We start from the raw sequence: 25,929 nt of genomic DNA, 5'->3' as shown, positions 1-25,929 counted from the left end.
GTCCACCCCAGGGCCGACGCCGCGGCGCCCGGGGCCCTCCTTCGAGACCCAGGGGGCCCCGGCACCTCCCGCCCCGCCCGCCTGACCCCGGGGGAAGGGAGGCGCCCCCAGGCAAAGAGGACTCGGACACGGCCTGCAGGAAAGGCAGCTTTATTCGGCCGCCGGCGGGGGCCGCGGGGTCCCGGGGTCCCGGCGCGGGGCGCCCCTCCTCAGCGCTGGCCGGCGCCCTGCAGCTGCCGCATCATGTCCGCCAGCATCCGGTTGCACAGAGCCGCGTAGGGGTTGAGCTGCACCAGCTGGCGGCGGGCGAAGGGGCTGCCCAGCCGGGCGGCTCTCTGGAAATCGCGCGCGGCGTCGCGGTCCCGGCCCTGCAGGCGGGCCACGAGCCCCCTCTGCACGAAACTCCGGCACGCCACCGGGCCGCGGCCCGCGCTCAGCAGGATGGCGGCGTCCAGGTCCTCCAGGGCACCTGGCGGCGTGGGGGGAGGAAGGCTGAGTCCCGGGGCTCGAGGCCGCCGCTTCCTCCCCGCCCCCCCAGACCCCGGGGCCGGCGCGGCGTGGGTTAAGCGGCGAGATGTGGGCGCAGGCGACCCCGGCCCGCAGGCGGGACCGGGCCCCGGCGGGCGCACAGGCCGGGTTTGACTCCGCCGCGCCGGCCGGGGGTGACGCCGGGGCGGGGGCGGCCCCGGCCCCGGGCCCCGCCCCCGGGCCCCGCCCCCCGATGGAGCAGGCGCTTCCTCGCCATTGGCCGCCTGGGAGTCGGGGCGGGGCCTCAGAAAAGCGGAGAGAGCGCCTGCCCCGCACGGGGCCCCCGCGCCCCGGCCAGGGGGCCAGACTGACCGCAGCCTCCCCGAATGAGGGGCCAGAGGGCCGGCCGGCCGGGCGGCGAGGCCCCGGGGCCCGGCAGCAGGAAATGTGGAGGGAGGAGGGAGGGCTTCTATAATAAAGACAAACCTCTACCTGCTGCCTACTCTGGGCTGGGCCGGGTTCTAAGTGATTTCACAGGTGTTTTCTTGCTATTGGCCCTGATTTTCTTATTATTTATAATATCATGTTATCTCAGCCTTAAAACAATCCTGGAAGGTAGGGGCTATTATTTCCTTCATTTTACAGACAAGGAAACTGAGACAAAGATTAAGTGACTTGCCCAAGGTCATAGTTAGTACATGTCTAAGGCTAGATTTGAACTCAGGTCTTCCTGATTCAAAGCCAGGCTTCTGTGCCACCTAACTAACCCATTTATGGAGTGATGGGAAAAGAAAAAAAACCAGAAGTGGCTCACCATCCCACACCATCAGCTACCACAATAAATAGGAATTGTGCATTTTCATCATTGTTACACCAGATATTCATATAACTCAATTTGTTCAGCTATTCTCCAGTCATCTCACTTTTAGCTATTCAAAATGGTATTGACATGAACAGGTCTATATAGATGCATAGGGATTTTTTTTTTTAATTTTGTCAGTAACCTCCTTGGGAGATAAATGGGTATGAAAAGTTTTCCTAAGTCCAAATTATTTTCAAAGAAGCTGAACATTAGCATCCTTGTTTTCATGTATCCCCACCAATTTCCTTTACCATCTATGACTTTCTGAGAAATGTGAAGTTTGACTTCATAGTTTTAATTTTTATTTCTGTATTTATTAGCTAACAATAATAGCTAATTATTAATAACCAAAAGTTAATTATTTTAAATGCTTCAGATGGTTTCTAATTGTTTATATTTGTATTCTCTGTTCGTATCCTTTGATCATTTATCTCTGGGGAACAACAGATTTTAGATATCAGACTTTTAAAATTAGAAACTGCAAAGATTCTTTTCCCCATCCATATTATTGCTTCTTATTCTAGATGTATCTATTTTATTTGTAGACTTGGTGAAAAGGACTATGTCTGTCTCTCATAGCATGGTCCAAAATATCCAAAGTAGGTCATGGGTATTAATGAAGGGGTGAATTCAGTTCTTTTAGGAGTGGCCAGTATTTTTTCAGTTTCTGCTTCATTTGGGACAAATTTAAACTTCACTGATCACTGAATATCAGACATATAGCAAGCAAGAAGAGCATACCAGAACACCCTGGCCATGTATGCTTGCTATGAAAAAGCTTTAACAGGGAAATAAAAAGACAATACTGGTAGTACACACAGCTGCTCCTGAAAGTTATTCTCAGAATGATCAGCAACATGGGTACAACCTGAGAACCTAAAGTTTGAAGACTCCTTGTTACCTAAGGAATGAACAAATTGGTTGAAGAAAAAAACTCAATACATCTGGAGTGTGAATAGGATAATAGGATGTGCAAGGAGAACTATACCCATTATTCACCACCTATGGCTCTAGAATATTGTGAAAATAATTTATGGAAAGAGACATGCATCCAAAGAGTATAAGCAAAACTAAGTACAAGTAAAAAGGGTCTAACTTAAAAGAGGTGGGAGGTTTTTTTCTGTTTGTTTGTTTTTTTTAGTTTTAGTTTTTGCAAGACAATGGGGTTAAGTGGCTTGCCCAAGGCCAGGCAGCTAGATAATTATGAAGTGTCTGAGGTCAAATTTGAACTCAGGTACTCCTGACTCCAGGTCCACTGCACAACTGAGCCACCCAAGGTAGGAGATTTTAAAAAAAAGTAGAAAAGAATCGGTGAAAGAAAATACAAACCCAACAATTGAAGCCTTAAATGTAAATGGATTAAATTCAATAAAATACTTACTCATTGAAAGCCATAGCCATTTAATCATTTGTACTAGAAAAATGAAATTTGATATGAAAATGTATACTGCCTAAATCATAAAATATCTAAACAGTCCACTGAGTTAATCCAGCAATAGATTAATATGTATAGCTATAAAGAAACAGATCTGGTTCTAGATAAATCTTGTGCATGTGCTCCAGGTAAACAAAGAGCTAGGTCCAGAATTAAATAGGAAATGGAATTTGGGTCCAATGTCATTTGAGAAATCACGGGCTCCCCCAGAGTGTATGGGACCTTTATATAGATCAATTAAAATGTGTAATTGGCAGTATCAAGATGGCAATAATACAAAACAGGAAACAATCCAAAAATTCCAAATGGATCTAGAAAATACAGCAGACCAAATCCTGATGGAAAAGTCCATAAAAAGTCATCCTGAAGTACTATTGTTCTGTAAGAAATCATGAGACTTGCATGAGTGAAGTGAGCAGAACCAGAACATTTTACACATTAAAAGCAACACTGTGATGATCAACTATGATGAACTTAATTCCTCTCAGAACTTCAGTGATCAGGGATAATTCTAAAAGACTTGCAGTGGAAAATGGAAGTATGCAGACCAAAGCATACCATGTTCACTTTATAAAACTTGTCTTATGTTTCTTTTCTCTCATGTTTTTCCCCTTTAGTTTTGATTCTTCTTTCACAACAAGACTGATATGGAAATATGTTACATATGCATGTATAACCTATATCAGACTATTTGCTGTGGGGGCAGCAAGGTGGCACAGTAGATAGAGCACCAGCCCTATGGTAAGGAGGGCCTGAGTTCAAATGTGACCTCAGACACTTAATAATTACCTAGCTGTGTGACCTTGGGCAAGTCACTTAACACCATTGCCTTGTAAAAAATGAAAACAAAACACAAAAACTAAGATTATTTGCTGTCATTTTGAGAGAGGAGGGAGGTACAAAAATGTGGAACTTAAAAGCTTACAAAAAGAGGAATGTTGAAAACTGTGCATGTAATTAAAAAAAGTAAAATAAAATAGCATTTTAAAAAGTCACATTTATCTAGTGTAGGCCAGAATAGAAAGACAGACAGCTCTGAGAAAAGTGAGCACATTGCACTAAGAACATCTCAGCATCCAGGAAGAGACTATGAACATGAGGAAAACGAAGTCCCAGGCCTATATTAGGACACCATAATGGGAACAGGTGCCAAGTTTCAGCTTTGCACCCACTACCCAGTTCTAGATCATAGGTCCAGGATGACCCAAGGCTGGGACTGAGCTAGAATGGAATTCCCAGGTAGGAAGGCCAAGGGAAGTTTGCTGAAAAAGATAAAAGTCCAGAAGTCAGCAGGAGGAGCAGGTCTTAGGTCCAGTGTGTAGCCCAGGTTGCAGAGGAATATCAGTGCAGAAATCCCCGACCAAAGAGGAGCCCACAGTGCTGGCAGTCTAAACCAACTCAGCTTCTTGCAAGGGACTCACAAATGGACAGAGTTAAGCAGCTGGTGAGAGTTGTTCAGACCCAGGCCCAGGTCAGGAACCCTCAGAAGTAGGTTAGAGTGGGAGATACAGACTTTGCTCTGCTTCAGATCATTTGGGGAGCACTGAAAACTTAAAGATTCCCAGATGGCCCTTGAGATCCTAAAGACAAAATTCTATGTACCTAAGAGGCCAGTAACAGGAATAGTAGAGACATTCCCTCCAGATATAAGGTTGCACTCAGTGACACCATCAAGTTTGAAGTCAGGAAGTAGCCTGGGAGGATGGGCAATCTAAAAAAGAATCCCACCATAATGAATTGTTTTGGTGGCAAGGATGCTGAAGACATAGATGCAGAAAAGAGTGACTCCAAAAAGCTACATACAAAGTCTTAGAGAAAAATACAGCTTGTGTGCAAACTCAACTAGAATTCCTAGAAGAGATGAAGCAAGAATTTTTTTTAAATGGTGGCAGCTAGGTGGCGCAGTGGATAGAACACCAGCCTTGGAGTCAGAAGGACCTGAATTCAAATCCAACCTCAGACACTTAATAATTAGCTAGCTGTGTGAACTTGAGCAAATCACTTAATCTCATTGCCTTGCAAAAACCAAAACCAAAAAAAAAAATTTATAATATTCCATAAATATAAGAATGCTTGAGGAAAAGCAAGCCTCTGATTCATGGGGATGTTGTGTAACTTATTCTTGCTAAATTCTCAGCACTGTCTTTTTGTACAAGTTAATTGTGCCTACTGTTTGATTGGTATTAGGAGCATACCAGATGAGTGCTCATAGTAATAATCTCAGTATCCCCATCTCTTCAGGGTTACCTGATGGTAGAACACTGGAGAGAGGGGTCATGGACTATAGGATCCTCCTTCATGCCCTCCAGCCACTTGTACCCTGAGCTCACTCCTCCCTCCCTGCCCATGCCTGAGATGTGGTCCTTACTCATTGTTGCCTCTTGGAATCCTTCCTTCAAGGCTCAGCCTAAACTGCCCAAGTGCATGCCAAAGAAAGCATTTCATAATCCCTCTCCATCTCTAATTATATTTACTTTTGTCTCTACGTGTTGTATCCTACAGGAGACTATAAACTCCTAGAGAGCAAGGAACATATTTTTCCTTTGTTTTCTTATTGTCTCATGTTAGGGACACAGATGGCACCTTACTGGCACCACAGAACTTGGGCCACTGGTGAATATGCCTAATGGCTCCTCCTTTCCCCCCAGTTATTGAGGGAACATAGAATTCAGAAGTGCTAATGAGTTATATCTCACATGTCCAAACTAGTCAGCGTGATGAGCGAGGTCATCCATGTGGCCCCATCAGGGCCCCTGCCAAACCCCAGCTAGATCCTTACCCAATTCAGCCAGAGTTGAATCAAACTGGTTACTCTCACATTTGCTTTTCTTTCATCCCAACATAGTTTAGATCTTTACACCCAGCATAATTAATTAATATGAATTTTCACCAAGTTCATATAGAAGGGGAGCAGCTGGTCCATATACCACCAGGTTTCTCTTTTCCAGGCTAGATAACCCCAACTCCTTTCCTGCATGGTGTTATTTGCTTTCTGTCCCTTTCTGTTCTCTCCTCATATGTAATTAATTACCCAAGCAGCACTAATCCCTCCAGGAGGTAGTTCCCTGGACAATCTCTTGGGAGATTAGTATCCTTCTCTTACCTTGCTTTCTCAAGACCGACTCACCTGCCACATCTCCCTGCAGTCTTCGAGCCTGGGCACGGTTGTTGTAGGCTGAAGCCCTGGCAGGCAGCAGGTCGATGGCTTGACTAAACCTCTCAAGAGCGGTGCTCAGGTTCCCAGCTTCGGCTGCTGTCACCCCCTGTAACTCTAGGTTCTTGGTCTGTTCCAACAGGTCCCCAGGGAAGGTGACATCTGTAGCCAGTGTATGTGACCCAGGAAGTAGGGAAGAAGGGAGGAGAGGAAGGGGAATCAGTCTTAGGCTTTGGGAGACTGCAGGGACCTGTTATCTCACTGGAAGGTAAGGATTGATCTGCTTGATTGCATCAATTTATTGGGGTTCATCGAAGGATCCTAGTATTTAGAGCAAAAGAGGTCTTTAAATACATCCAATGCAAACCCCGACTTACAGATATGGAATTTGAGACACAGAAAAGTAAAGTGACTAATCTAACATCATCTAGGTGGCAAGTAAGATTAACTGGCATTCCAATCCCAGATGCTCCCACTCTAAATTCAGTGTTCATTTCATACCAAACTGCCTCTCCTGGATGATTTTAGATTAGGTCTGAGAGCCATTTTTCAGGGGACATGTGAAGACCTTCTTGGAGACATTTATAGATTGCATTTATAGATGAGAAAGGACAAAGGGATCTTATATCCTAAAGTTTATATTCTGATTTGGCATTCATAATTTTCCGTACTCTTAACTGGTGAATTTCCCAGCCTCAATCTCACATGCCTCTCCCACCTCAAACTACTACTCCAGCTGGACTGCCTTACTCATCAATCCAAGAACATACTACCTCCATTTCTGTCTGTTTTTACTCAAATGACTTCCCTTGTTTGAAATGTGCAATTATCGGGGGGGGGGGGGCACTAGGTGGCTAGGTGGCGCAGTGGATAAAGCACTGGCCTTGGGAGTCAGGAGTACCTGGGTTCAAATCCAGCCTCAGACACTTAATAATTACCTAGCTCTGTGGCCTTGAGCAAGCCACTTAACCCCATTTGCCTTACAAAAAAAAAAACAACTTAAAAAAAAACGTGCAATTATCAAAATCCTGACCAACCCTCAAAACCTAGCTCAAATTCTACCTTCATAAAGATATCTCAAACCACCCATCCCTCCATGTTCTCCAAAATCCCACAGTACTTTTTGTCCAGTTTCGTATTACTAATCTTTACATGGAAATGAAAGTCTCTAGCTTTGTAAACTGGAGGGTATGAGCTGTGTTCCTGTATCTGTATTCTCACCCAGCAGAGTTCCTTAGATGTTTGTTATTTACAGACAAAAGGAGTTGGGTAGACTTACTGAGGACTTTAGATGGAAGAGGAAGCATCTCCATCATTTAGCTTGGTACTGTTCAGTTCTATTTGTCTCTCTCATCAGTGAGGTGGGGGCAAACCCTGATGGCATGAGAACTCCTAGCTCCCTCTCAAACATCATTCATTGCAAGTAGCCCTTGATGCTCCACAGAATTTATTTGGCCCATATTTTCTCAGAACCCTATGTCTGAGAACCCTATTACTGATGACTAAGCAAGTAAACTCTAATAGGCAAGAATTGGCATAGCTCTACAGAACTTTCCGGGTTAGGACTACATTACATAGTTACTACTCATTGCTCTCCTTTGCTGCTCAGCTCTGCTTCCTCCATACCCCCTCCACCTTACACAGGTTTCTACTTCTACCAAGTAGCATCCTTTTCTAATCTCTACCCCAAGCTATCTTTTCCACTGACAAATACTGGCAAGGATGTGGAAGTTGAGTGCCCTTTATGCATTAAACTTTGGCCAGGTGATTTGAAATGCTAACAGGTTTCATATGTGTGAAGGTGGTCCCAAAGAGAGATTCTGTTAGGTAGCAGGGGCACTATGCCAAATCACACTGGGTAGCAGGTTTGGAGAAATTTGACACAATTGGCCTCTAACAATTCCTGAGGATTTCAGACCAAGCCGTTGGGATTACCAATTGCCCTTTTCTCAGAGAATGGAGAGCCTAGGTAATAAGGAGTCAAACCCTCTCTAGATGGGGAAGTTTCTAGTCTAATACCGAAATTTCTAGGCCAAATAAGTTGTAAGTAGAAATGGGTCTGAGACAATTTAGTCCAGTTCTGGAATTGAGGAAGTGACCTGCCCAAGGTTACACAGGAAAGAACACTCACCTTCATCTTCCACCTGATTTTTGTCAACTTGGTCTTCTCCAAGTTCCAAACCAGGCACATCTCCAAATGGGGTGTCTGGGCTGAAAATGGCTCTCAGGACTGCTTGATCATTTGGAGTCCCCATGGTTCCTAGAGCTCAGCTCAAGGCAGTGAACCAAAAATAATGGTAGCAAGGGGAGGAAACTGGGAGGGCTTAAATGACCAATCACTGGGAGGAATGCGGGACACTTTGAAGATAGTCATTCTCTCCTCCCCCCACAACCAGATCTTGGCTGAAGTAATCCATCCTGAGAGTTAATGAATGACTGGCAGAATGTTTTCAAATATTTATTCACCTATGCCCTGCAGGTGACAGGGTTTAAGGACATCAAATTTAAGGCTTAATGTAGGTTGGATAAGTCAGAACTGACCTCCAGGTTTTATCTGGAGAGTTTAATTTGATCTATGATCCCTTGACATTAAATAGGATCATATAACGCCTGGTGAATTCAGAAAGGAAATGAATCTAATTATTTTACATATGAGGAAATTGAGGCACAAAATGATTGACTTGTTCAGGTTACTATAGCTAATAATTGGGGCAGGATTTGAACCTGGGTTTTCCTGACTCCAAGAGCAGAAACACATTCACTGTACTATGCCATTTATTCCATTACTTCCAGATGTTTTCACCACTTGTGAGAAATTTTTTTTCTTCACTGCTTTCCTTCCAGTATTTGGGAGTAAGTCCGTAACAATTCTACACAACATTTTGTTTAGCAGTCCTCTGCAAAGAAGCAGGAACTTAACAAATATTTGCTGTATTAAAAAGCTAGACAAAGGAGGAAGGATGAGTAGAATCAAAAGATAATATTCCATCTCCTCCAACTCAAAGTTACTTCAGAAAAAAAAAGGAATAGAATTGATTGGAAATGTGTGTGAAGCCTGGTAAAAGCAAAAGGATGACAAATTAGAAATGTAAAGGTCGTAACCTTCTTAAGATGAATAAACGAGGTCCAGAGAAAGTTGCTCAAGGTCATAAAAGAACTTAGTGTAGCAGAGCATTATAATCAAGTCCTGTGACTCAAAACACAGCACTCTAGGATTCAGATATAAAAGATAATATTATAAGTCAATTAGGAGAAAAAGGAATAGTTTACCTGTCAGATCTATGGAAAGGGAAGAAGTTTATGACCAAAGGAGAGATAGAGAACATTATAAAAAACAAACTGGATAATTTTGATTACATTAAATTAAAAAGTTTTTGCACCAATACTGCAACCAAGATTAAAAGGAATGCAGTAAATTTGGAAACAATTTTTACAACTAGTGTTATAAAAAAGACAAAGGATTTCATTTTTAAAAGAGAACTGAGTCAAATTTATTAAAAAAACAAGTCATTCCCAAACTGATAAATAGCCAAAGGATATGGAAAGGCAGTTCTCAAAGAAATCAAAGCTATCTAGTCATACGAAAAATTGCTCTAAATCTTTACTGATTAGAGAAATGCAAATTAAGGCATCTCTGAGGTACCACTTTAGACCTCGAAGATTGGCCAATATGACTAGAAAGGATAATTAATGATCAGTGTTGGAGGGGATGTGGGAAAACTGGGACACTCATGAATTCTTGGTGGAGTTGTGAACTGATCTAACCTTTCTGGAGAGCAGTTTGGAATTAATGCCCAAAAGGGAAAAAAATGTTCATACCCTTTAAATCTAGCAGTACCACTCTTGGGTCTGTATCCTTTTTTTTTTTTTTCAGGTTTTTTTTGCAAGGCAATGGGGTTAAGTGGCTTGCCCAAGGCCACACAGCTAGGTGATTATTAAGGGTCTGAGGTCACATTTGAACTCAGGTACTCCTGACTCCAGGGCCGGTGCTCTATCCACTGCACCACCTAGCCACCCCTTGGGTCTGTATCCTTAAGAGATCATGAAATGGGTAAAAATCCCACATGTACAAAAATATTCATGGCAGTATTTTGTAAAGGCAAAGAATTGGGAAATCAAGGGGATATCCATCAATTAGGGAATGATAGAACAAATAATTGTGGTATATATATGTGATGAAACATTATTGTTCTACAAGAAACCAGAAGGAATGGGATTTCAGAAAAGCCTGGAAAGACTTCCATGTATTGATACTGACTGAAAGGAGCAGAACCAGAAGAACAAGTATACACACTAACAACAACATGGGGTGATGATCAAACATGATGGACTTGTTCATTTCAGCAATAAAAAGACAATTTTAAAAGACTCATGATGGAAAAATACCATCCATATCCACAGAAAGAACTGTGGAGTTTAAAGGAAGACCAAAGTTTAGTACCTTTAATTTTTAAAGTTGTCTTATGCATTATGTAATTTTGTTCTAAGGTTTTCTTTCTTCCATTTGAATCTGATTCTTCTTTCACAACACCCTCAATTTCGGTCTATGTTTAGAATGGTTCCAAATGTAAAGCCTATATCAGATTGTTTTCTGTTCGGGGGGGGGGGAAGGGAGGGAGGGAGAAAAATTGTAAAATTCAAAGCCTTGGGGGAAAAAAAAGGTTGATAAAAACTACCATTGTATTGTAGATGGAAATATATTTATAAAAAAAAAAACAGCGCTCTTTCCCCTGCATCAAAACTTAGATAGAAATGGGTAATATTTTTAGTGATTTCCATTTCTGATAAAAAGGAAAATGAAAAGTACTTTGGCCAGAGGACTCTTACCAACCCCCCCCCCAAACTATCCCTCTGCCGAGAGGAAATAAAGTTCCATTGTCTGCAGCAATAAACTTGACATGTTTATTAATTAAACTATCACTTAAATAAAAAAAAGTGCATAGAAAATAAACATGTTTAAAAACTCCTTTTTTTTTACAACTATGTACACTTTTTACTTTTACATTCAGTCTTTCGTAGAGAGCTTTCAGCATTATTATTTTTTTTTAACTATTAAAGTATTTTCCTTCATCCCTGTCACAGGGAGTTAACACTGATGGACTTTAGACACATTCCTTTTTTTTTTCTTTTTTCCCCCCTAAACCAGAAGCTTGGAAGAACACAAGGAAAAAATAAAAACAAAAAAGATCTGTTATACATGATAAAGTTAAGAAATGTCTTATTTCTGGAACAGAACTTTGTCATCTGTTCAGTTTTTGAAACAATTATTCAACTACCTGTATTTACTAAAGAGACTGTTGAAAGTTCAATAAAAGAAACACCACAAGTATATTTTCTTGGTTGATAGACAAAACTAGAGTACCTCAGAACAAGATACCAGGAAAGCACAGAACACAATTTTCCCCCCTAAATGCAGGTGGTAATCCCAACATTCATAACCAAAAATAGAGAAACAAGAAGTACAGGTACTGACTGGTAACATTCATGGGCAGAAAAATCCTCAGCAGAGAAGCTCCAGGTGACATGGTTTGTGCAATTCTTTCCAACCCCTGGTGTGGGCTGGTTGATGCATCCCTAATAAGACAATACTTTTGCAGGTTGGTTTTTATTTTTTCCCCCTTTGGGGACCCAGAGGAACACCAGACTGACATTTTCCTGCCTCTGCTAGCAACTGTAACACAATCCTTATCTATAGTGTTAAGAGAATTAAAAGCCATGAACTGATACTGAACTAGGCTTTGTTACATGGTGCATTACTATATTAGTTCCTATATATATCATATTTATATTTAATTGAAAATTCAAAGAAAAAACTTGCAAGTTTTCAGAGTGTGTGAAACCAGTATGTAGTCTGGACTTGACTGGTATTCATGATTCAGCACAAAACCGTCTGCTCAATAACCTTGTATTGCTTTGAAATGAAGGAAATGAAACAAAGTTTACACCCAGCCCTTTACAACAACCCGCTTTTCCTTTGAGAAAAAAAATTATTACAAATATCCCCTTCCCTCCCCCCTCCCCCAAATAAATTCAACAAACACCCAACAAGGTTTTGACCTTTAGTATTTTCAGATATTTGTGATTGAATAGCTCTTTAAAAAGATACATTCATTTTAAAAATCTATTTTTTTTTCCAATCAAGGGAGCTGCATGGTGTTTACTTTATTGGCCAGGGTAGGACAGAGGTAAGCAGGGTGGTGGACAGGGTCCTGCAAATGTCAATGAATCTGGTTGAAAAATTAATATAGTAGCTGCCAAGGCTTCTCTCCTCCAATGTCATTAATAGTCAGAAAGCAGGAGGGGCTATGCTGGAGATCTTGGTGGACGGTTATGGAAGAGAGGCAAAGGGACCAAAAAGTCCTGGCCAAAGTGTCAGTGCCATGCAGCTGCTCTGATATTGGAATAGTTTTCACTAGCTGCAATGGCCACCAGTTAATGCAGCCACAACAGGTTTTAGCAGCAAAGCTATTTGAGTGAACTGGCTCTCTCATGGAGAACTAACCAGAGACACAATTATTACTCCTCAGAGGCTTGGGAATTTCTGAAGGAAGTTTCTTGAAAGATTCTTAGGAATGACCCAATGCTGTTCACTCAGTCTGAATTTCTGTGCTAAAATCCTCTGGATACTTTTCAAAATTAACTCAGAGGCATTTTGTGTTTATTTATTTCTTAACCCCCTTCTTTTCCTATTCTTGATAGTGACTCTCTTCTCATTCCCAAGCTGCTGAATTTTGGCAATAGACTCAAGAATGAGCTGTGGTCACTCACAGAGGTGCTTTCTTAGCTTTTAGGTTAGTTAGCTGGGTGGGATTAGGATGTAACTTTCTTCCTAATATCCAGGGCACAGTGGGAAAGGAATGAGAAGGGGGTCTCTCTCACAGTATAGCACTGCCTAACAGGGCAGCAACTAGGTGTATTCAGCTGAGTTCTCCCCATTCCTGACTGGCCTTTGGGTCTTCTTAGAGTGAATTCCCGACCCATCAGTGCATCAATCATTTCAGTAATAAATGCAGCCTAAGGTTTTTTGTTTTGTTTTGAAATAAGAAGAAAATATAAGAGTTACAAAAAAAAAAAAAACCTCACACAGTGCAATAAGAAAGAAAATCAGATACTAGTAGAACACCTTGTGTCACTGTATCTTGTTGTGGACTGAAGAAAGAGGGAAAGTGAGATCTGGGTGGACTGTTCTCAGTCCATTGCTAGCCCCTCTCCACGCTGACAAGGTAGCCTTTGTCATCCTGTCCACAGTGCTGGCGAGAGAGATCGTATTTCAGCAGAGCCACCAGACAAAAGTTCTTAAGGTCACAGGAGATTAGGCAGCCCAGGTTGGAGGGCACAGGCTGAACCATGGGTCCTGGGGCAGAGTACGCTGGGCTGAGTGATATTGCTTTGTTAAGTTTCCACAGGGTGGGCTTCTTGTGGCCAGGAAGGGTGTCCCACTGAGAGCCATTATTGATCTCCTGCCAGACTGAACTGCTTTGAAGCCCAGTAACCAAGACAGTAAGAAAACCTGTTTCTCTGTGAATTATCTGACTGTGCTTTATTTAAGTCCATTGGGCCACCCTGGAAGTGTGTCTAGGGGATCAGTAAGATTTTTTTTTTTGCAGATATGAGGATTTAGTGGGGAGACTGGAAGTAGAGAGAAATGGAGGCTACAAATGAGGCAGATGGAGATGGAAAAATGTTAATTTGCCTGCCATCTAAGCTCTTTTTTTTCTAACTTTGAAGTAGAAGAGACCAGGGAAGTACAAAAACCTGCCTCTTCCCATTGCCCTGGGGCTGGAACCAGAAAAAAAGAGATACATTTTGGGAAGGGGATGAAAGATGAATTGTACCAATATAGTAATGTAGCCTGCTGGGAGTTTTGTAAAGAAAGGAGAGAAAGGAGAAGCCCCAATGTATTTAGATGATCACCTTCCTTCTCGGTAATCTAGGAGCAACCCAGGAAACAGTTACCTAAGTCAACAAGGCATGAACAAACTTACATATTAAACAACAAAAAAAGTATACCTTCTGAGGGCAGGTTTTGGGTATAGGGGAAAACTGGACAGGAAAAAAAAAATCAGACTTTGTGTGTACAGCTGAATATTTCTCTAACTTCATCCTATGAAAATAAAAAATTATTAAAAACAGATCTTCTTTTAAATTAGGATAATACCACGGTTTAAAAAATAGCCTCGTCATAAGTGCTTCTCCCTATGAAGTGCTTCTCATAGAAAAATATACAAAAAATATTTACATTTATAAAACCTTAAATATTAAACTGTAAACAGAACAGAGTGAAATCCAATGACTTAATTTAACAGATTCAGGACACTGTCTTATGGAAGGGGGAAGGGAGGGAGGAAAGAAGGAGAGAGGTTAGTCTGATGATTCTTTGACCATGTCCTAGAGGAGGAACCTCAGCAGTAGTGTCATTTTCATGTGCTCTGACAATAGACTTTGCACAGATGGAAGAGCTCCTTCAATATATGCTAACATACTCCCTCGGGGTCTTGCAACCTTAGTGTTCTGCCTTTAGCTTTCAATGGAGATTGACCATATAAGAAATTTGGCCTTCCTATGTTTTAAGCAAAGAATAAATCAAAGTAACTGTATCCTAGAAATGGGGGTTTGAGTAGTGGGAGGATGTCATTAACTTGGATATGAAATTTGTAGTGAGCTGCATGATTCAAATCCTATTTAAATATTTTTCCCTCTTACAAAATTCATGCCACTCTTTTTTTTTTTTTAATTTCCACTGGAGCTTGACTGGTAAAGATTCCTCCCCAACTTATCTATTAGTGGCTCATATCCATATTCCCTCTCAAGTGCTTAATGGCCCAAAGGACTTTTTGTAGACAAAAACTGTGTCCAGTGGGGGGGGGGGATTGATAGGGAGCCAACTTCACCCACCACCCAGAAAGAATGGAGAAGTGATGGGATGGAAGGCAAGAGAAAAGGAAGTGGAATGAAGAGAAGGAATGGGAGAAGGGAGGAAGCTGCTCCTACTGTCAAGAAAAATAACTGGCTGAGATAAGGCTTACGGGGTAACACTCCCACTATAAAGCCTATGTAGGCAGGCTCAAGTGTTTGGTAATTCATTGGCACAACCCCAAAACAGCCCTTTTGGTCAACAAAGGCGCTAGAAATCCTACCTCCTGACCAGAAATGAATTTTTAGGTGGGAGGGCACTAAGGGAAAAAAACCATTAAACATTTCTTTTAATCAAGAGATGGATGTAGGCTGGGCCTGGCCAGCCAACTCTGAGGTGCTTGACCTATACTGTTCTCTTGACCCTGCTTGGCCAGTCTGGCCACCTCATTAACAGTGCTTAGGAAATGGGCCAAGCAGAGGCTGGCAGCAAGATACCAATTTTCCCCAGGGAGATGGTCAGGAAAATTCCTTGTTCTCCCTATACAACCCTTTATAGGCTCTCTCCAGGCAAATCTGTTAGGGGCCCCTTTCCCCTCCTCATATTGGTGTGCGAATTCCAGAGGCGCCAGGAAGAAAGTCCATCACTAATCTTTTCTTTGTGATCTCACCTCTCACCAGGGTTTTGATCACGCTGTATGATGTGAAGATGGAACACAAAGGAAGGGAGCTCAGTCTTAATGGAGGTCTCTCAACTGAGCCCACCTAATCCTGAAACCCTCGGCTGCTGGGAAAAAGCCTTCAGCTTGCTTTGGGTGGCCCTGCGTCTTCCAACTCCCACAACAAGGAATGGGAAAAAGAGCAACTTTAGTTTAAGAACTTTCGGCATTTCTTAGCGCCACAATTGCAGGGCAGCTTATTGCTGGCATCCTCAATGGGGAACTTATAGTCATAAGTGAGTTCCTCTCCTCGGTAGATCTTACGCATTGCAAAGATGACAATGTGCTTCTGCCCATCAATGTTGATGACCCGAGAGTAGCAGTTGGGCTCACATGAATGGTTGATAAATCGTGCAGCATTCCCATGCATGGTGGCGTCCACTACCTCTGAGTCATCAATGCGGAACATGTAGCATCCAATGCCCTGGATGTCCAGGAAAGGGAGACAGAAGAAAGTGTTGGTTGCTACTTAAGTTTGGGACTTTTACCCTCCTCTCTTTATATACTACATATGACCCTAGCTAAGGAGAGCTGATTCAATCTGAGAACTGGTCAAAACCTCAGTTATGCTGATATGAGGCCACTGGTGAGCAACTTCAAGATGTTCTCTAGGAGTGTGACCAGATTGTAGGTACTAGAACCAGTGGCTTCTCCATTCAACTAAGGTGGTAGGAGAAGCCCTGAAAAATGTTGTTGTGTACCTTTGGAAAACATCCCTAGGTTTTTTGAAGCTACTGGGGGGCCCCCCCTCAAACTTCAACTCTGAGGGATGCTACATTTTTACCAGGTCTCCTTAAGCTCAATTATTTCCTAGAACTTCATATCTCTATTTATGTTATTGTTAGTGCTGAAATGAGGTTAACAGTAACCATTTTCAAAGATCATCCAGCACCTCCTTTTTCTTTATGTTATTCCACACTCATGTTTTCTCTTGGCTACAACAGTTGAAATGAGCAGAGACATTGTCAGTCTATCTCACCTTGCTCTCATAATACTTCTCTCGCTTGTCAGTCTGTATGGAACGGATGACGTTGCCTGCATACTCAATCACCATCTCGCCTGCATCGATGTTTCTTTTACAGAAGAGACCCCGACCATGGATGGGAGACCTAGGGTATAAATAAAAATACAAAAATAGTCCCTTTAAGCTGATACTGGACTAGCTGAAATTTTCTTCCTGGAGGAAGTAGAATATCCAGACCTATATGCCTTGCAGAAATTATTCTCTGATCTTGATGAATGGATATGATGCGAAGTGGAAATCTGAACAGTTAGTAAATTCATTATGTGAGGATTCTTTAATCAATTACTAAAAATAGCTGAAATTTATAATCAGTGCCATCTGTAAAAGGAGTCTTGTCTACTTATTTGTTCCAACCTGATTTTAGAAAAGTTTTCAAGGTTTCAGCCATACCTGTAGACTCCAACCGCTTCCTTGGAAGTCTTCTTTAAGTGCCGGAAACGCATGGGCATGGGCAAATCCATGCTAGTTGCTCTTCTGAAAGACAGCAGGACATACTTTTAACCACACTTCTTCATGGAAGAGACTACTCTGGCAAAGTTTTGGACTAAAGCTCCCAGAAGACAGAGATAATGACTATGTGTTCCCTTTGCACCATGTCTAGCACAGGAGTGTGTGTAATTAAACACACTGGTGCTTTTTGGTGTCCATAATGAAGATGGTGATAGTGACTATGTATGGGGTTTAGAAGATATTTTCACAGTACAGTATATACACACACACACACACACACACACACACACACACACACACACACACAACCAAAAATCAAACAAAAAAACCCCAAACAATTTAAGGTGATGTGAATTTCAAATAAGGTTCAGTCTAATTTTCTGCTAATTAGACCCTGTTACCATTTCAATTATGTCTCAATCTCAATTTCTCTCTCCCTCTCGTAATCCAGAACTCTACGTTAAAGCAGGTTATGGATTTTCTTCTATTGCTATAGCAAGAAGAGATAAATTTTGCATTTTTCTCTTAACCTACCTTTTCTCTTCACCTTCACTTCTTCACAGTTAGTTGTCTACTTAATTGCTTACCTAGCTGACTTCAGTTGTACTTCCTCTTCTTCCTCATCATTGGGATTGTATTCAGGAGGTTGTCGATGTTTAGAAGCCAGGAAGTTAAACATATCAAATGCTGATTTCCTGGAATCAAAGATTAAAGAAAACTTAAAGAAAATTCCTAAAGCAGGAAAGCTGGAAATGAGAGACAGTGATAACCCAGAAAATCCCAAGAAAAAGATACCAATGGCATTTATCTACAAATTAAGATCTGAAACCACTTTCCAAGTCATGGGTGAATGGCACTTGCCTCAGGTGGACTTCAGCTCTGGCTGAACCATGAGGATTCAGGGGGGGTTCATTGGCTTCCTCTGGTTTATGGAATCGAAACTTATAATTTCGACAATGCTTGGCCCCAGAAAGCTGCTCAATTAGGAACACTACTGCATCATGAAGAATCCCTAGCATCTTCAAGCCATTCACACCTGCAAACATCATAAGCATTATAATTGATAATAGGAAACTGTAATATTCAAAAGATAAAATACAGAAAAACTTTCCAAAGTTATCACAGAACCTGGACTACAAACAACAGCCAGAAGCTGGCATTAGATCTTTAATTAGTAATCCTCCCTGACAAATACAGATGGAGGCAATCTGATTTCAGTGCTACACAGAAGGTTGCCAAGTCTTCAGAGCTCACTAACATCTCCATGAACAAAACCTGGGAGGTTCAAATGGAACACAAATTTGGCACTTGAAAGGACTTTGCATTTTTACATAGAGGTTTACCTTTCCCTTTCACTCCTAAGGATTTCTCCTCATATCTCCTGATCTGCTAGAATGGACTAGATTTTAAAAAAAAATAATAACAGGAATTGAAAAGTATGCTCACCCTGACACATTTCTACAGATAATCAATTACGTATTGGTTCAAATCAACAATCTCCTGGAATATCTGAGGGAGGAACAAGCCAATAACTTTACCTGCAAACGAAAGCTGTTTTAGACGAGCATTGGATCGGGCTTCCTGAACTTTATCTGTCAGTGATTTCCATGCATCTGTAATGATATTAAGGAACAGGTAACAAACTTTGAAGTGCATTTCTTGTCATGATAGTAGCCTGTGCCATTCTTTATATGCTTATAAGCTAAGGCAACACAGAATTGATTTTCTTTCACTTTTAAGCCCATCTATAATGGAGGACAGTGCAACAATAGTAGGAATGGATAAAATGCCAATTTCACATGTTTCCCCAAAGAATCTGTATCTCCAAGTTGTAGGATTTGAGCCTTTCACTTCAGTGTCTGATAGTATTTACATTATTCCTGTTTCTGGCCAAGGTACTATTCAGCAATCTATCCAAGTATAAAACTTCTTCCCATCCTATTACTAAGTGCATTCTTCAAAGATTCAGTTCCTGGTTCTCTCTTCTCTACATATGCATTCTATACCTAGGGAAAGTTCATGTTGAAATTTTCATCTTGGGGCAGCTAGGTGACTCAGTGGATAGAGCACAAGTCCTGAAATTAGGAGAACCTGGGTTCAATTCTAGCCTCGGACAATTGACACTTACTAGCTATGTGACCCTGGGTAAATCACTTAACCATTTGCTTTGCAAAAAAAAAAATTCTCCCAAATCTATATCTAATCTCTCCCTCAAAATTCTTTTCTATTAACCAGTCTTACTTTGGATAGAGCATTCAGTTTCTGGACATTATCCCTTGAATATCTAATCCCCTCAAGTTCAATATTTATAAAATGGGCTGGGGAGGGTTACACCAAATGGCTTCTGAGGTCCCTATAAATTCCCAATCTATGATCCTGTGTCCTATATTTAAAAATGAATGCATAATCTCCCCACTAATAAAACTAATTGCTTCTTTTATTTTTTCTATTAAAACTAAAAGTCATCCCAAGTTCTATCTATGTTGTATATTTCTACTAGGTTTTAGAAAAATATTGCTCTCATCCTATCATTTCCCCTATTTAAAAACCTTTAATGGCTCCCACTGCATATAAACCCACAAACTTTAACCTGGAAGTCAAGGGCTGCTCTTTTCAGTCTTATCTCCAACTTCTTTCAATATGATCCTTTCTCTAGGCAAGTTATGATCTAGTTTTTGTTCCCTGTATTTACCCTGCAGTCTTACCTTGGAATCTTTGCCTTTCTGCCCAATATTCTGCTAAGGAGACTTTTTTTCAAATCTTTTTCACAGCCTATCTGAATACTATTTGACCATATTTTGAATGCAAAACCTATGATTTTTCCCTTTTCTGCTTTATTCAGTACTTACTTGAAATAAAGTCTTATATGGTTATTTTTTCCATAAAGTGTGAACTCAATGAAGATATGCTATAGACTGTGTTTTCTGTTGCATTAAAAAAAAAAACCCTCTAAACGTAGTAACCATTCTTACGCTTGTTTTGAAGCCTTACAGCATTCAATATAGTGCCCAATACACAGTTAGTTCTCTACAAATATTAGTTGATACACCAATCTCCAAAATCCCTATCAAGCTGAAACAGATTATATTGCTAGAATCTTCTGAACCTTATGGAGTAGCCAAACACTTCAGTCCACACACCTTCAATGCTCTCTGCACAAATCTGAAAACCATCATCACTTGAAATTTCAAAAACAAGCCCTTTCTTTGGCTTTTTCTCTCCAATGCTTTCTTTCCGCTTCTGTTCTTGCTGTAGCCAAAACATCAATGGAGAACTGAAGTTGCTTTCCTCTTCTTCAGTCACTTTAGGCTCTGAGAGACAGAAAGTAAAATAGACAGATTTCTTTAATCATTTCTGCTGACAATTTTCCTTCCCTTGAATAGAATCCATAGGGATAAGTGTATCACATCAGGTTCACAGAAGAATTAGTGAGTGGTCTAATTCCCTATGAGGAATTAGAAAAATCTGGCAATGTCCCAAGTCATAATGTCTGGGAATCTTCTCTGATTGGTTGCCTTGCAATTACAAGTTGTTCTTCATGATCATAGTTTCTATAGCACTGCATAAAATTCTTAAGATTCAGAGCTTTCCAATCTTTGGAATAACAGAAAAATGTGGACATCAGGAAATGTCCTCAGATGCTTTTAAATTCGATCCATACGTGGGGGAAAAAAAAGAATCTTTTGAAAAAGAATCTCTATTATAATTTATTAGACAAGTCTTCATCCAACTCCTCCTGGAAGATCTCTCAGGTGAAACCCCTAACTTCCTAGAGAGTCCATTTTACTATGGAATAGATCTAACTATAAGAAATTTTTCCTGACAGGAAACTTGCCTCTTTTCAACTCTTAACCCCTGCCTCAAGTTTTGCATTTGGGGATCAAACATAACATCTTTCAAATACTTAAAAGGCAGCTGTGGGGTCCCTATTGATGAAAGCTCTAGTGTGGACTCCTTAGCAGTAAAAGCCATAAATAACATAAGCTTCTCAGCAAAAGTTATCAGTTAAAAAGTCATAATGATGATGATGATGATGATAATAATAATAATAATATGAAATTCCTATTAATGAAAGCCATGAATAATGTCATCCAAGACAAATATAAGCCCAAAGAAAACAGACCAGCACACAATCAAGATGTGACCAGTTCAGGTCCAGGCCACAGCCTCATATGCCTGGGACTCCAGTCCCATCAGCACTGATAGGGCACCCACATCTGGGACCAGAAACCAGTACTGAGCAGAGAAAATCCCAAAATATCAGCTAATCCGCACTAACATACTCTATAATTCCTCCTCCCTTTGTCTGATTTCTGTAATTACTATGGGGATACTGGGAGTCTTGATTGGGATTTAGCTTTGTGGCCTGGCAGCTGCCCCAGATTGCCCCATGTGAGTATCCCACTTTGATTATTAAACTTCTTATATAATCAATTTGGAGCTCCCAGTCTCTTTCTTTGATATCATTTGGGGGATTGGGGGAGTTTTGAATATCCCACTGCAGGGGATTTTGGACAAGATAGTATCCTTTTTTTTCCTTTTTTAGGTTTTTTGCAAGGCAATGGGGTTAAGTGACTTGCCCAAGGTCATACAGCTAGGTAATTAAGTTTCTGAGGCTGGATTTGAACTCAGGTACTCCTGACTCCAAGGCCAGTGCTCTATCTACTGCGCCACCTAGCCGCCCACAAGATAGTATCCTTTTAAGAGTCTTCTCACAGATGAAAAATAGGAAGAAAATAATCTATATGTATAGGGATATTTATACTAACTCTCTTCTAGGGGCAGGGAACTGGAGATTGAGAGGATGCCCAGTGATTGGGGAAGGCTGGACAAATTATGGTATGTAATTGAGATGAAATGGTGTTCTACTTTGGGCTCTCAGTAAAAAACTTACAAGAGGAGAAACAATGGGAAATGCATCTTTCACAAAGTAACAGCAAGCTGTGAATGTGACCTACCTTCTCTCAGCCATATAGTGACTCAAGTGAACTCTGAAGGACTTATGATAAAGAATGTTATCCACCCCAAAGATAGAGTTAATGGTTTCTGAATACAGACTGAAGCATGATTTTTTTTTTCACTTTATTTTTCTTGAGGTTTCTCTTTTTTATGTGTGGGGAGGGGTTTGTTCACTTTTACAACATGACTATTGTAGTAATTTTTTTTATGGCTACTCATTTTTAACCTAAACCAAGTAACTTGCTTTCTCCATGAGGGGAAGTACGGTAGGAGGAAGGGAGAGAATTTGGAAGTCAAGGATTTTGAAGTAAATGTTGAAACTTATTTTTGCATGTAGCTGAGGAAAAAAATTAAAAATGAATAAAAAAATGAGTCCTTGCTTCTACAGGTTAAACATTCCTAATTTCTTCGACTAATCTTAATACGACATGAACCTAAACTTCTTCATAAATCTGCTTGTCCTCCTTTAGATATTCTAGTTTATTAATGTCCTTCCTAAACAATATTCCATGTGATCTGACCTGGGCCGAGGACTATTACATCTTTATTCTGGAAAGTAGCCTCTCTTATTGTAGACCAAGATGATCTTAGTTTCCCTAGGCTTCATATCAACCTATCTCAAATTAAGCTTGTACTCCATTAAAGCTTCCAGTTCTTTTTCAGATAAATTGCCATCTCACAATGTCTCCACTATAATGTACTTAAAAAGAATTTTTTTTTAACTCAAGGATAAGGCTTCATACTTATTTTAATTGAAATTTATACCATATATTAGTTTCAATTCAATGTTCTGGTCTGTCCAGACATTTTGGATATCAATTATGTCCTTCAGTGTATTAACTATGCTAATATACCTTTCTGTTAGCTATAAATTTGATAAGCATTTCATCTCTGTCTACTAAACTGATGGATTAAACAGCATAGGGTTTGAAGTAATGAAACCTGGCACACTCAACTAGAGACCTCTTTATAAGTTAATGATGAATCATGACTATTCTTTGGACAGTTCAGCCTTTCAACCTATTAGTTCTATTACCATGTCACTTAATTCCTAAGCCTGTTTTCTCATTAATAAAATGAGAATAACAATACACCTTAGAGTATTGTGATAATCAAATATATGTAAAATACTTTGCAAATTTTAAAGTGCCATATGAATGTCAGTTATTATTTTAAAATGCTACATTATTGCTTTTTCAAAGCCTTAATTAATTAGCTTCCCCTACTGTTTACTTCCTTGATAAATTTACTTGTCTTCCCTTCCCCCATGTAAATTTTATCATTTTAAAGGATTCCACAAAGTAACCTAAATTGGATTTTAATGGGTATTAAATGAAATGAATAAATTAATCAGAGACTGTTTTTATGTTGAACTGTCCTAATTGTGCACATGGAATGTGATTTCTGGATTTACTTCATAGTGAGAAAGAGTAAGAAAATGGTTAGGTGTACTTATTGCGTTTTATTGACTAGATTTTCTTCCATCTCCTGTATAATAATAATGATTAATAATAGTAGTAATAATAATGATGATGATGATGATGAAGGCTAGCTTCCTTTAGTGATGTCACTTCACAAATTATGTAAATTCTGCACTGTTATTAAGGCAACAGAAAAACATATTCAGAAATTTATTTTTGGAACTCCTTTAAGTAACAGATATGCCACTAAAAATATCCTGTTTAGTGGACAGCTATATATTTTACCTGCACTTTCTTGCTCATTTGTTGAATTCTGTGTTGGCAATTCTTCCTGAATTGCAGTCATTTGTCTAGACAAAGACAAAAGCAAATGTTAAGAAAATATCATTTTTATTGCAACTCAAAAATATTAGTATCTGTTGATCTACCATATACAGCTATACCAGTTATACAACTCAATGCCTATTAGGGAAAAAGACATGATATAATCTTAAATGAAATGTACTGAGTAGTATTTTTGTATACTTTACACTTTTTCAAATCATTTCATACACACATTACCTTGTTCAAAGAGACAAACATTTTCTATTTTATTTTATTTTTTTAGGGTTTTTTTTTTTTTTTTTTTTGGCAAGGCAAACAGGGTTAAGTGGCTTGCCCCAGGCCACACAGCTAGGTAATTATTAAGTGTCTGAGACCGGATTTGAACCCAGGTACTCCTGACTCCAGGGCTGGTGCTTTATCCACTATGCCACCTAGCTGCCTGACAAACATTTTCCAAAAAGTACAAGTGTATCTTTTCTGAAGAACTTGCTATAAATATTGTCCTTTTGGAAAATTATATTCCCCAACATTTTTTACTTAACTATTTCAGTGTAACTAAAAATTCTAAGTCCTCATTTTAAAAGTTGTACATTGGATGCTTAATATTAATTTTTGTGGTCGCAATATATAGAGGAAAAAACTGAAGGGAGGCTTACTAACACTTTAACTTCCAAAATGGTTAATTTAATTAATCTGAGTAAGCTGTGAGGTCTCATATAAATCACACTCACTTTGACTTTTTTAAAATGAACAATGGGGCAAGAGAGCCAAAATGGTGGAATAAAGGCAGGGACTTACCTGAGCTCTCCCAAATTCCCCTGAAACAGTGTTTAAGCAATAAACAATACCTAAAAATGGATTCAGAGTGGCAGGACCAAAAAAAAGGATGGGGTAACATAATTTTCCAGTCTAAGACAATTGAGAAGGTTGATAGATAAGGTCTGTTTCAGTCCAAAGGGGAAAAATGGTTTCTGGAGCTTCAGTCCATAGATAGTAAGGGGGGGTTGTTTAGAAAGAGATTACAGAGGACTCTTTGCTGGCATTGGGGTAAGAACTCTGTTGCACTGCCCATAGGTGGTTCTGGGTCACAATCTCAGGGTAATAGCTCTAGCAGAAGTTGTGGATAGTTCCAAGGTTGAGAACTTTCTTTTTTTTTAGATTTTTCAAGGCTTGCCCAAGGCCATACAGCTAGGTAATTATTAAGTGTCTAAGGCTGGATTTGAACTGACTCCACGGCTGGTGCTCTATCCACTGCGCCACCTAGCTGCCCCGAGAACAATTTCTTAAAAATCAGAACTGACAAGTGGAAATTAATCAAACTCCATGAAACATTAAAAAAACAGCAAAACAAAATTACAAAAAAAAATAGAAGAAAACATTAAATTTATCTCATTAGATAAACTGACATTGAAAATAGATCTAGGAGAGATAATTTAAGAATTATTGAACTATTTGGAAGCCATGATCAAAAAAGAAGAGCTGACCTATCATCTTTATTTTTTTAGGATTTTTTTTTTTTTTGCAAGGCAGATGGGGTTAAAGTGGCTTGCCCAAGGCCACACAGCTAGGTAATTATTAAGTGTCTGAGACTGGATTTGAACTCAGGTACTCCTGACTTCAGGGCCAGTGGTCTATCCACTATGCCACCTAGCTGCCCCGACCTATCATCTTTTAAGAAATTATTTAGGAAAACATCCCCAATATCCTAGAACCAGAGGGGAAAAAAGAAACTGAAAGACATTACCAATCATCTCCTGAAAGAGATTCCAAAATGGAAACTCCTAGTTATATGATAGCAAAATTCCAGGGCTCCCAATTCAAGGAGAAAATATTCTAAGCAGCTACCAAGAAATAATTTAAATATTTTGGAGTCACAGTCAGGACAAAACAAGACTCAGAAGCTTGTACATTAAAGGAGTTTAAAATGTGATATTCTGGAGGGCAAGGGAGCTAGGATTACAACTAAGAATTATTTACTCAGAAAAACAGAATATAATCTTTCAGGAGAAAAAATGGATATTTAACAAAATAGAAGACTTTCAAGCATTCTTTAAGAAAAGGCTAGAGTTAAATAGAAAATCTGACATTCAAGACTCAGGAGAAACATAAAAATTAAATATGAAAGAGAAATCAAAAGGGATTCAATAAAGTTAAATTATTTGTATTCCTATTTAGTAAGATAATACCCGTAACTCCTAAGAACTTTTTCTCTACTGGAACAGTTGAAACTAGTTTATAAAGATGGAGAATTTGAGGTGAT

The 25,929-nt window shown here is 40.0% G+C and overlaps 2 protein-coding genes and 1 long non-coding RNA gene across 3 annotated transcripts in view; 1 reads left to right on the top strand and 2 right to left on the bottom strand.

Moving 5' to 3' along the window:
• Positions 1-194: 194 nt before the first annotated feature.
• On the bottom strand, positions 195-8,609 carry TTC36 (tetratricopeptide repeat domain 36). Its single transcript, XM_074215175.1, has 3 exons — positions 8,051-8,609; positions 5,893-6,081; positions 195-469 (listed from the first exon to the last, which is right to left on the bottom strand). The coding sequence occupies exons 1-3, from the start codon at positions 8,172-8,174 to the stop codon at positions 210-212; spliced, it is 573 nt and encodes a 190-aa protein (XP_074071276.1). The 5' UTR covers positions 8,175-8,609; the 3' UTR covers positions 195-209.
• A 2,370-nt stretch (positions 8,610-10,979) lies between these two features.
• KMT2A (lysine methyltransferase 2A) overlaps positions 10,980-25,929 on the bottom strand; it is a 94,141-nt gene continuing 79,191 nt past the window's right edge. Inside the window, exons 30-37 of the mRNA XM_074215174.1 lie at positions 23,631-23,695; positions 20,106-20,276; positions 18,504-18,578; positions 17,827-18,001; positions 17,553-17,660; positions 16,906-16,989; positions 16,471-16,600; positions 10,980-15,915 (exon numbers count right to left, since the gene is read on the bottom strand). Of these exons, the coding sequence (XP_074071275.1) occupies positions 15,640-15,915; positions 16,471-16,600; positions 16,906-16,989; positions 17,553-17,660; positions 17,827-18,001; positions 18,504-18,578; positions 20,106-20,276; positions 23,631-23,695 (1,084 nt within the window). The 3' untranslated portion in view covers positions 10,980-15,639. The remainder of the gene's footprint in view (positions 15,916-16,470; positions 16,601-16,905; positions 16,990-17,552; positions 17,661-17,826; positions 18,002-18,503; positions 18,579-20,105; positions 20,277-23,630; positions 23,696-25,929) is intronic.
• Positions 12,946-23,359, top strand: LOC141507492 (uncharacterized). The gene is made up of 3 exons (XR_012474168.1): positions 12,946-13,419; positions 15,454-18,600; positions 21,745-23,359. It is a non-coding gene; the product is annotated as an uncharacterized LOC141507492 (long non-coding RNA).

The sequence above is a fragment of the Macrotis lagotis genome, chromosome 1, assembly GCF_037893015.1.
Source record: "Macrotis lagotis isolate mMagLag1 chromosome 1, bilby.v1.9.chrom.fasta, whole genome shotgun sequence".
Lineage (NCBI taxonomy): Eukaryota > Metazoa > Chordata > Mammalia > Peramelemorphia > Peramelidae > Macrotis > Macrotis lagotis.
The sequence above is the reverse complement of the archived record's forward strand: the minus strand, read 5'-3'. Positions and strand labels throughout refer to the sequence as shown.

Bases quoted from the DNA above. Each gene is read 5' to 3' on its own strand.
- TTC36 (XM_074215175.1), bottom strand. From the start codon at position 8,174: ATGGGGACTCCAAATGATCAAGCAGTCCTGAGAGCCATTTTCAGCCCA. The intron at 6,082-8,050 runs GTGAGTGTTCTT...CACTGGCTACAG, and splicing joins AAATCAGGTGGAAGATGAAG to ATGTCACCTTCCCTGGGGAC. The intron at 470-5,892 runs GTGAGTCGGTCT...CCACGCCGCCAG, and splicing joins ACTGCAGGGAGATGTGGCAG to GTGCCCTGGAGGACCTGGAC.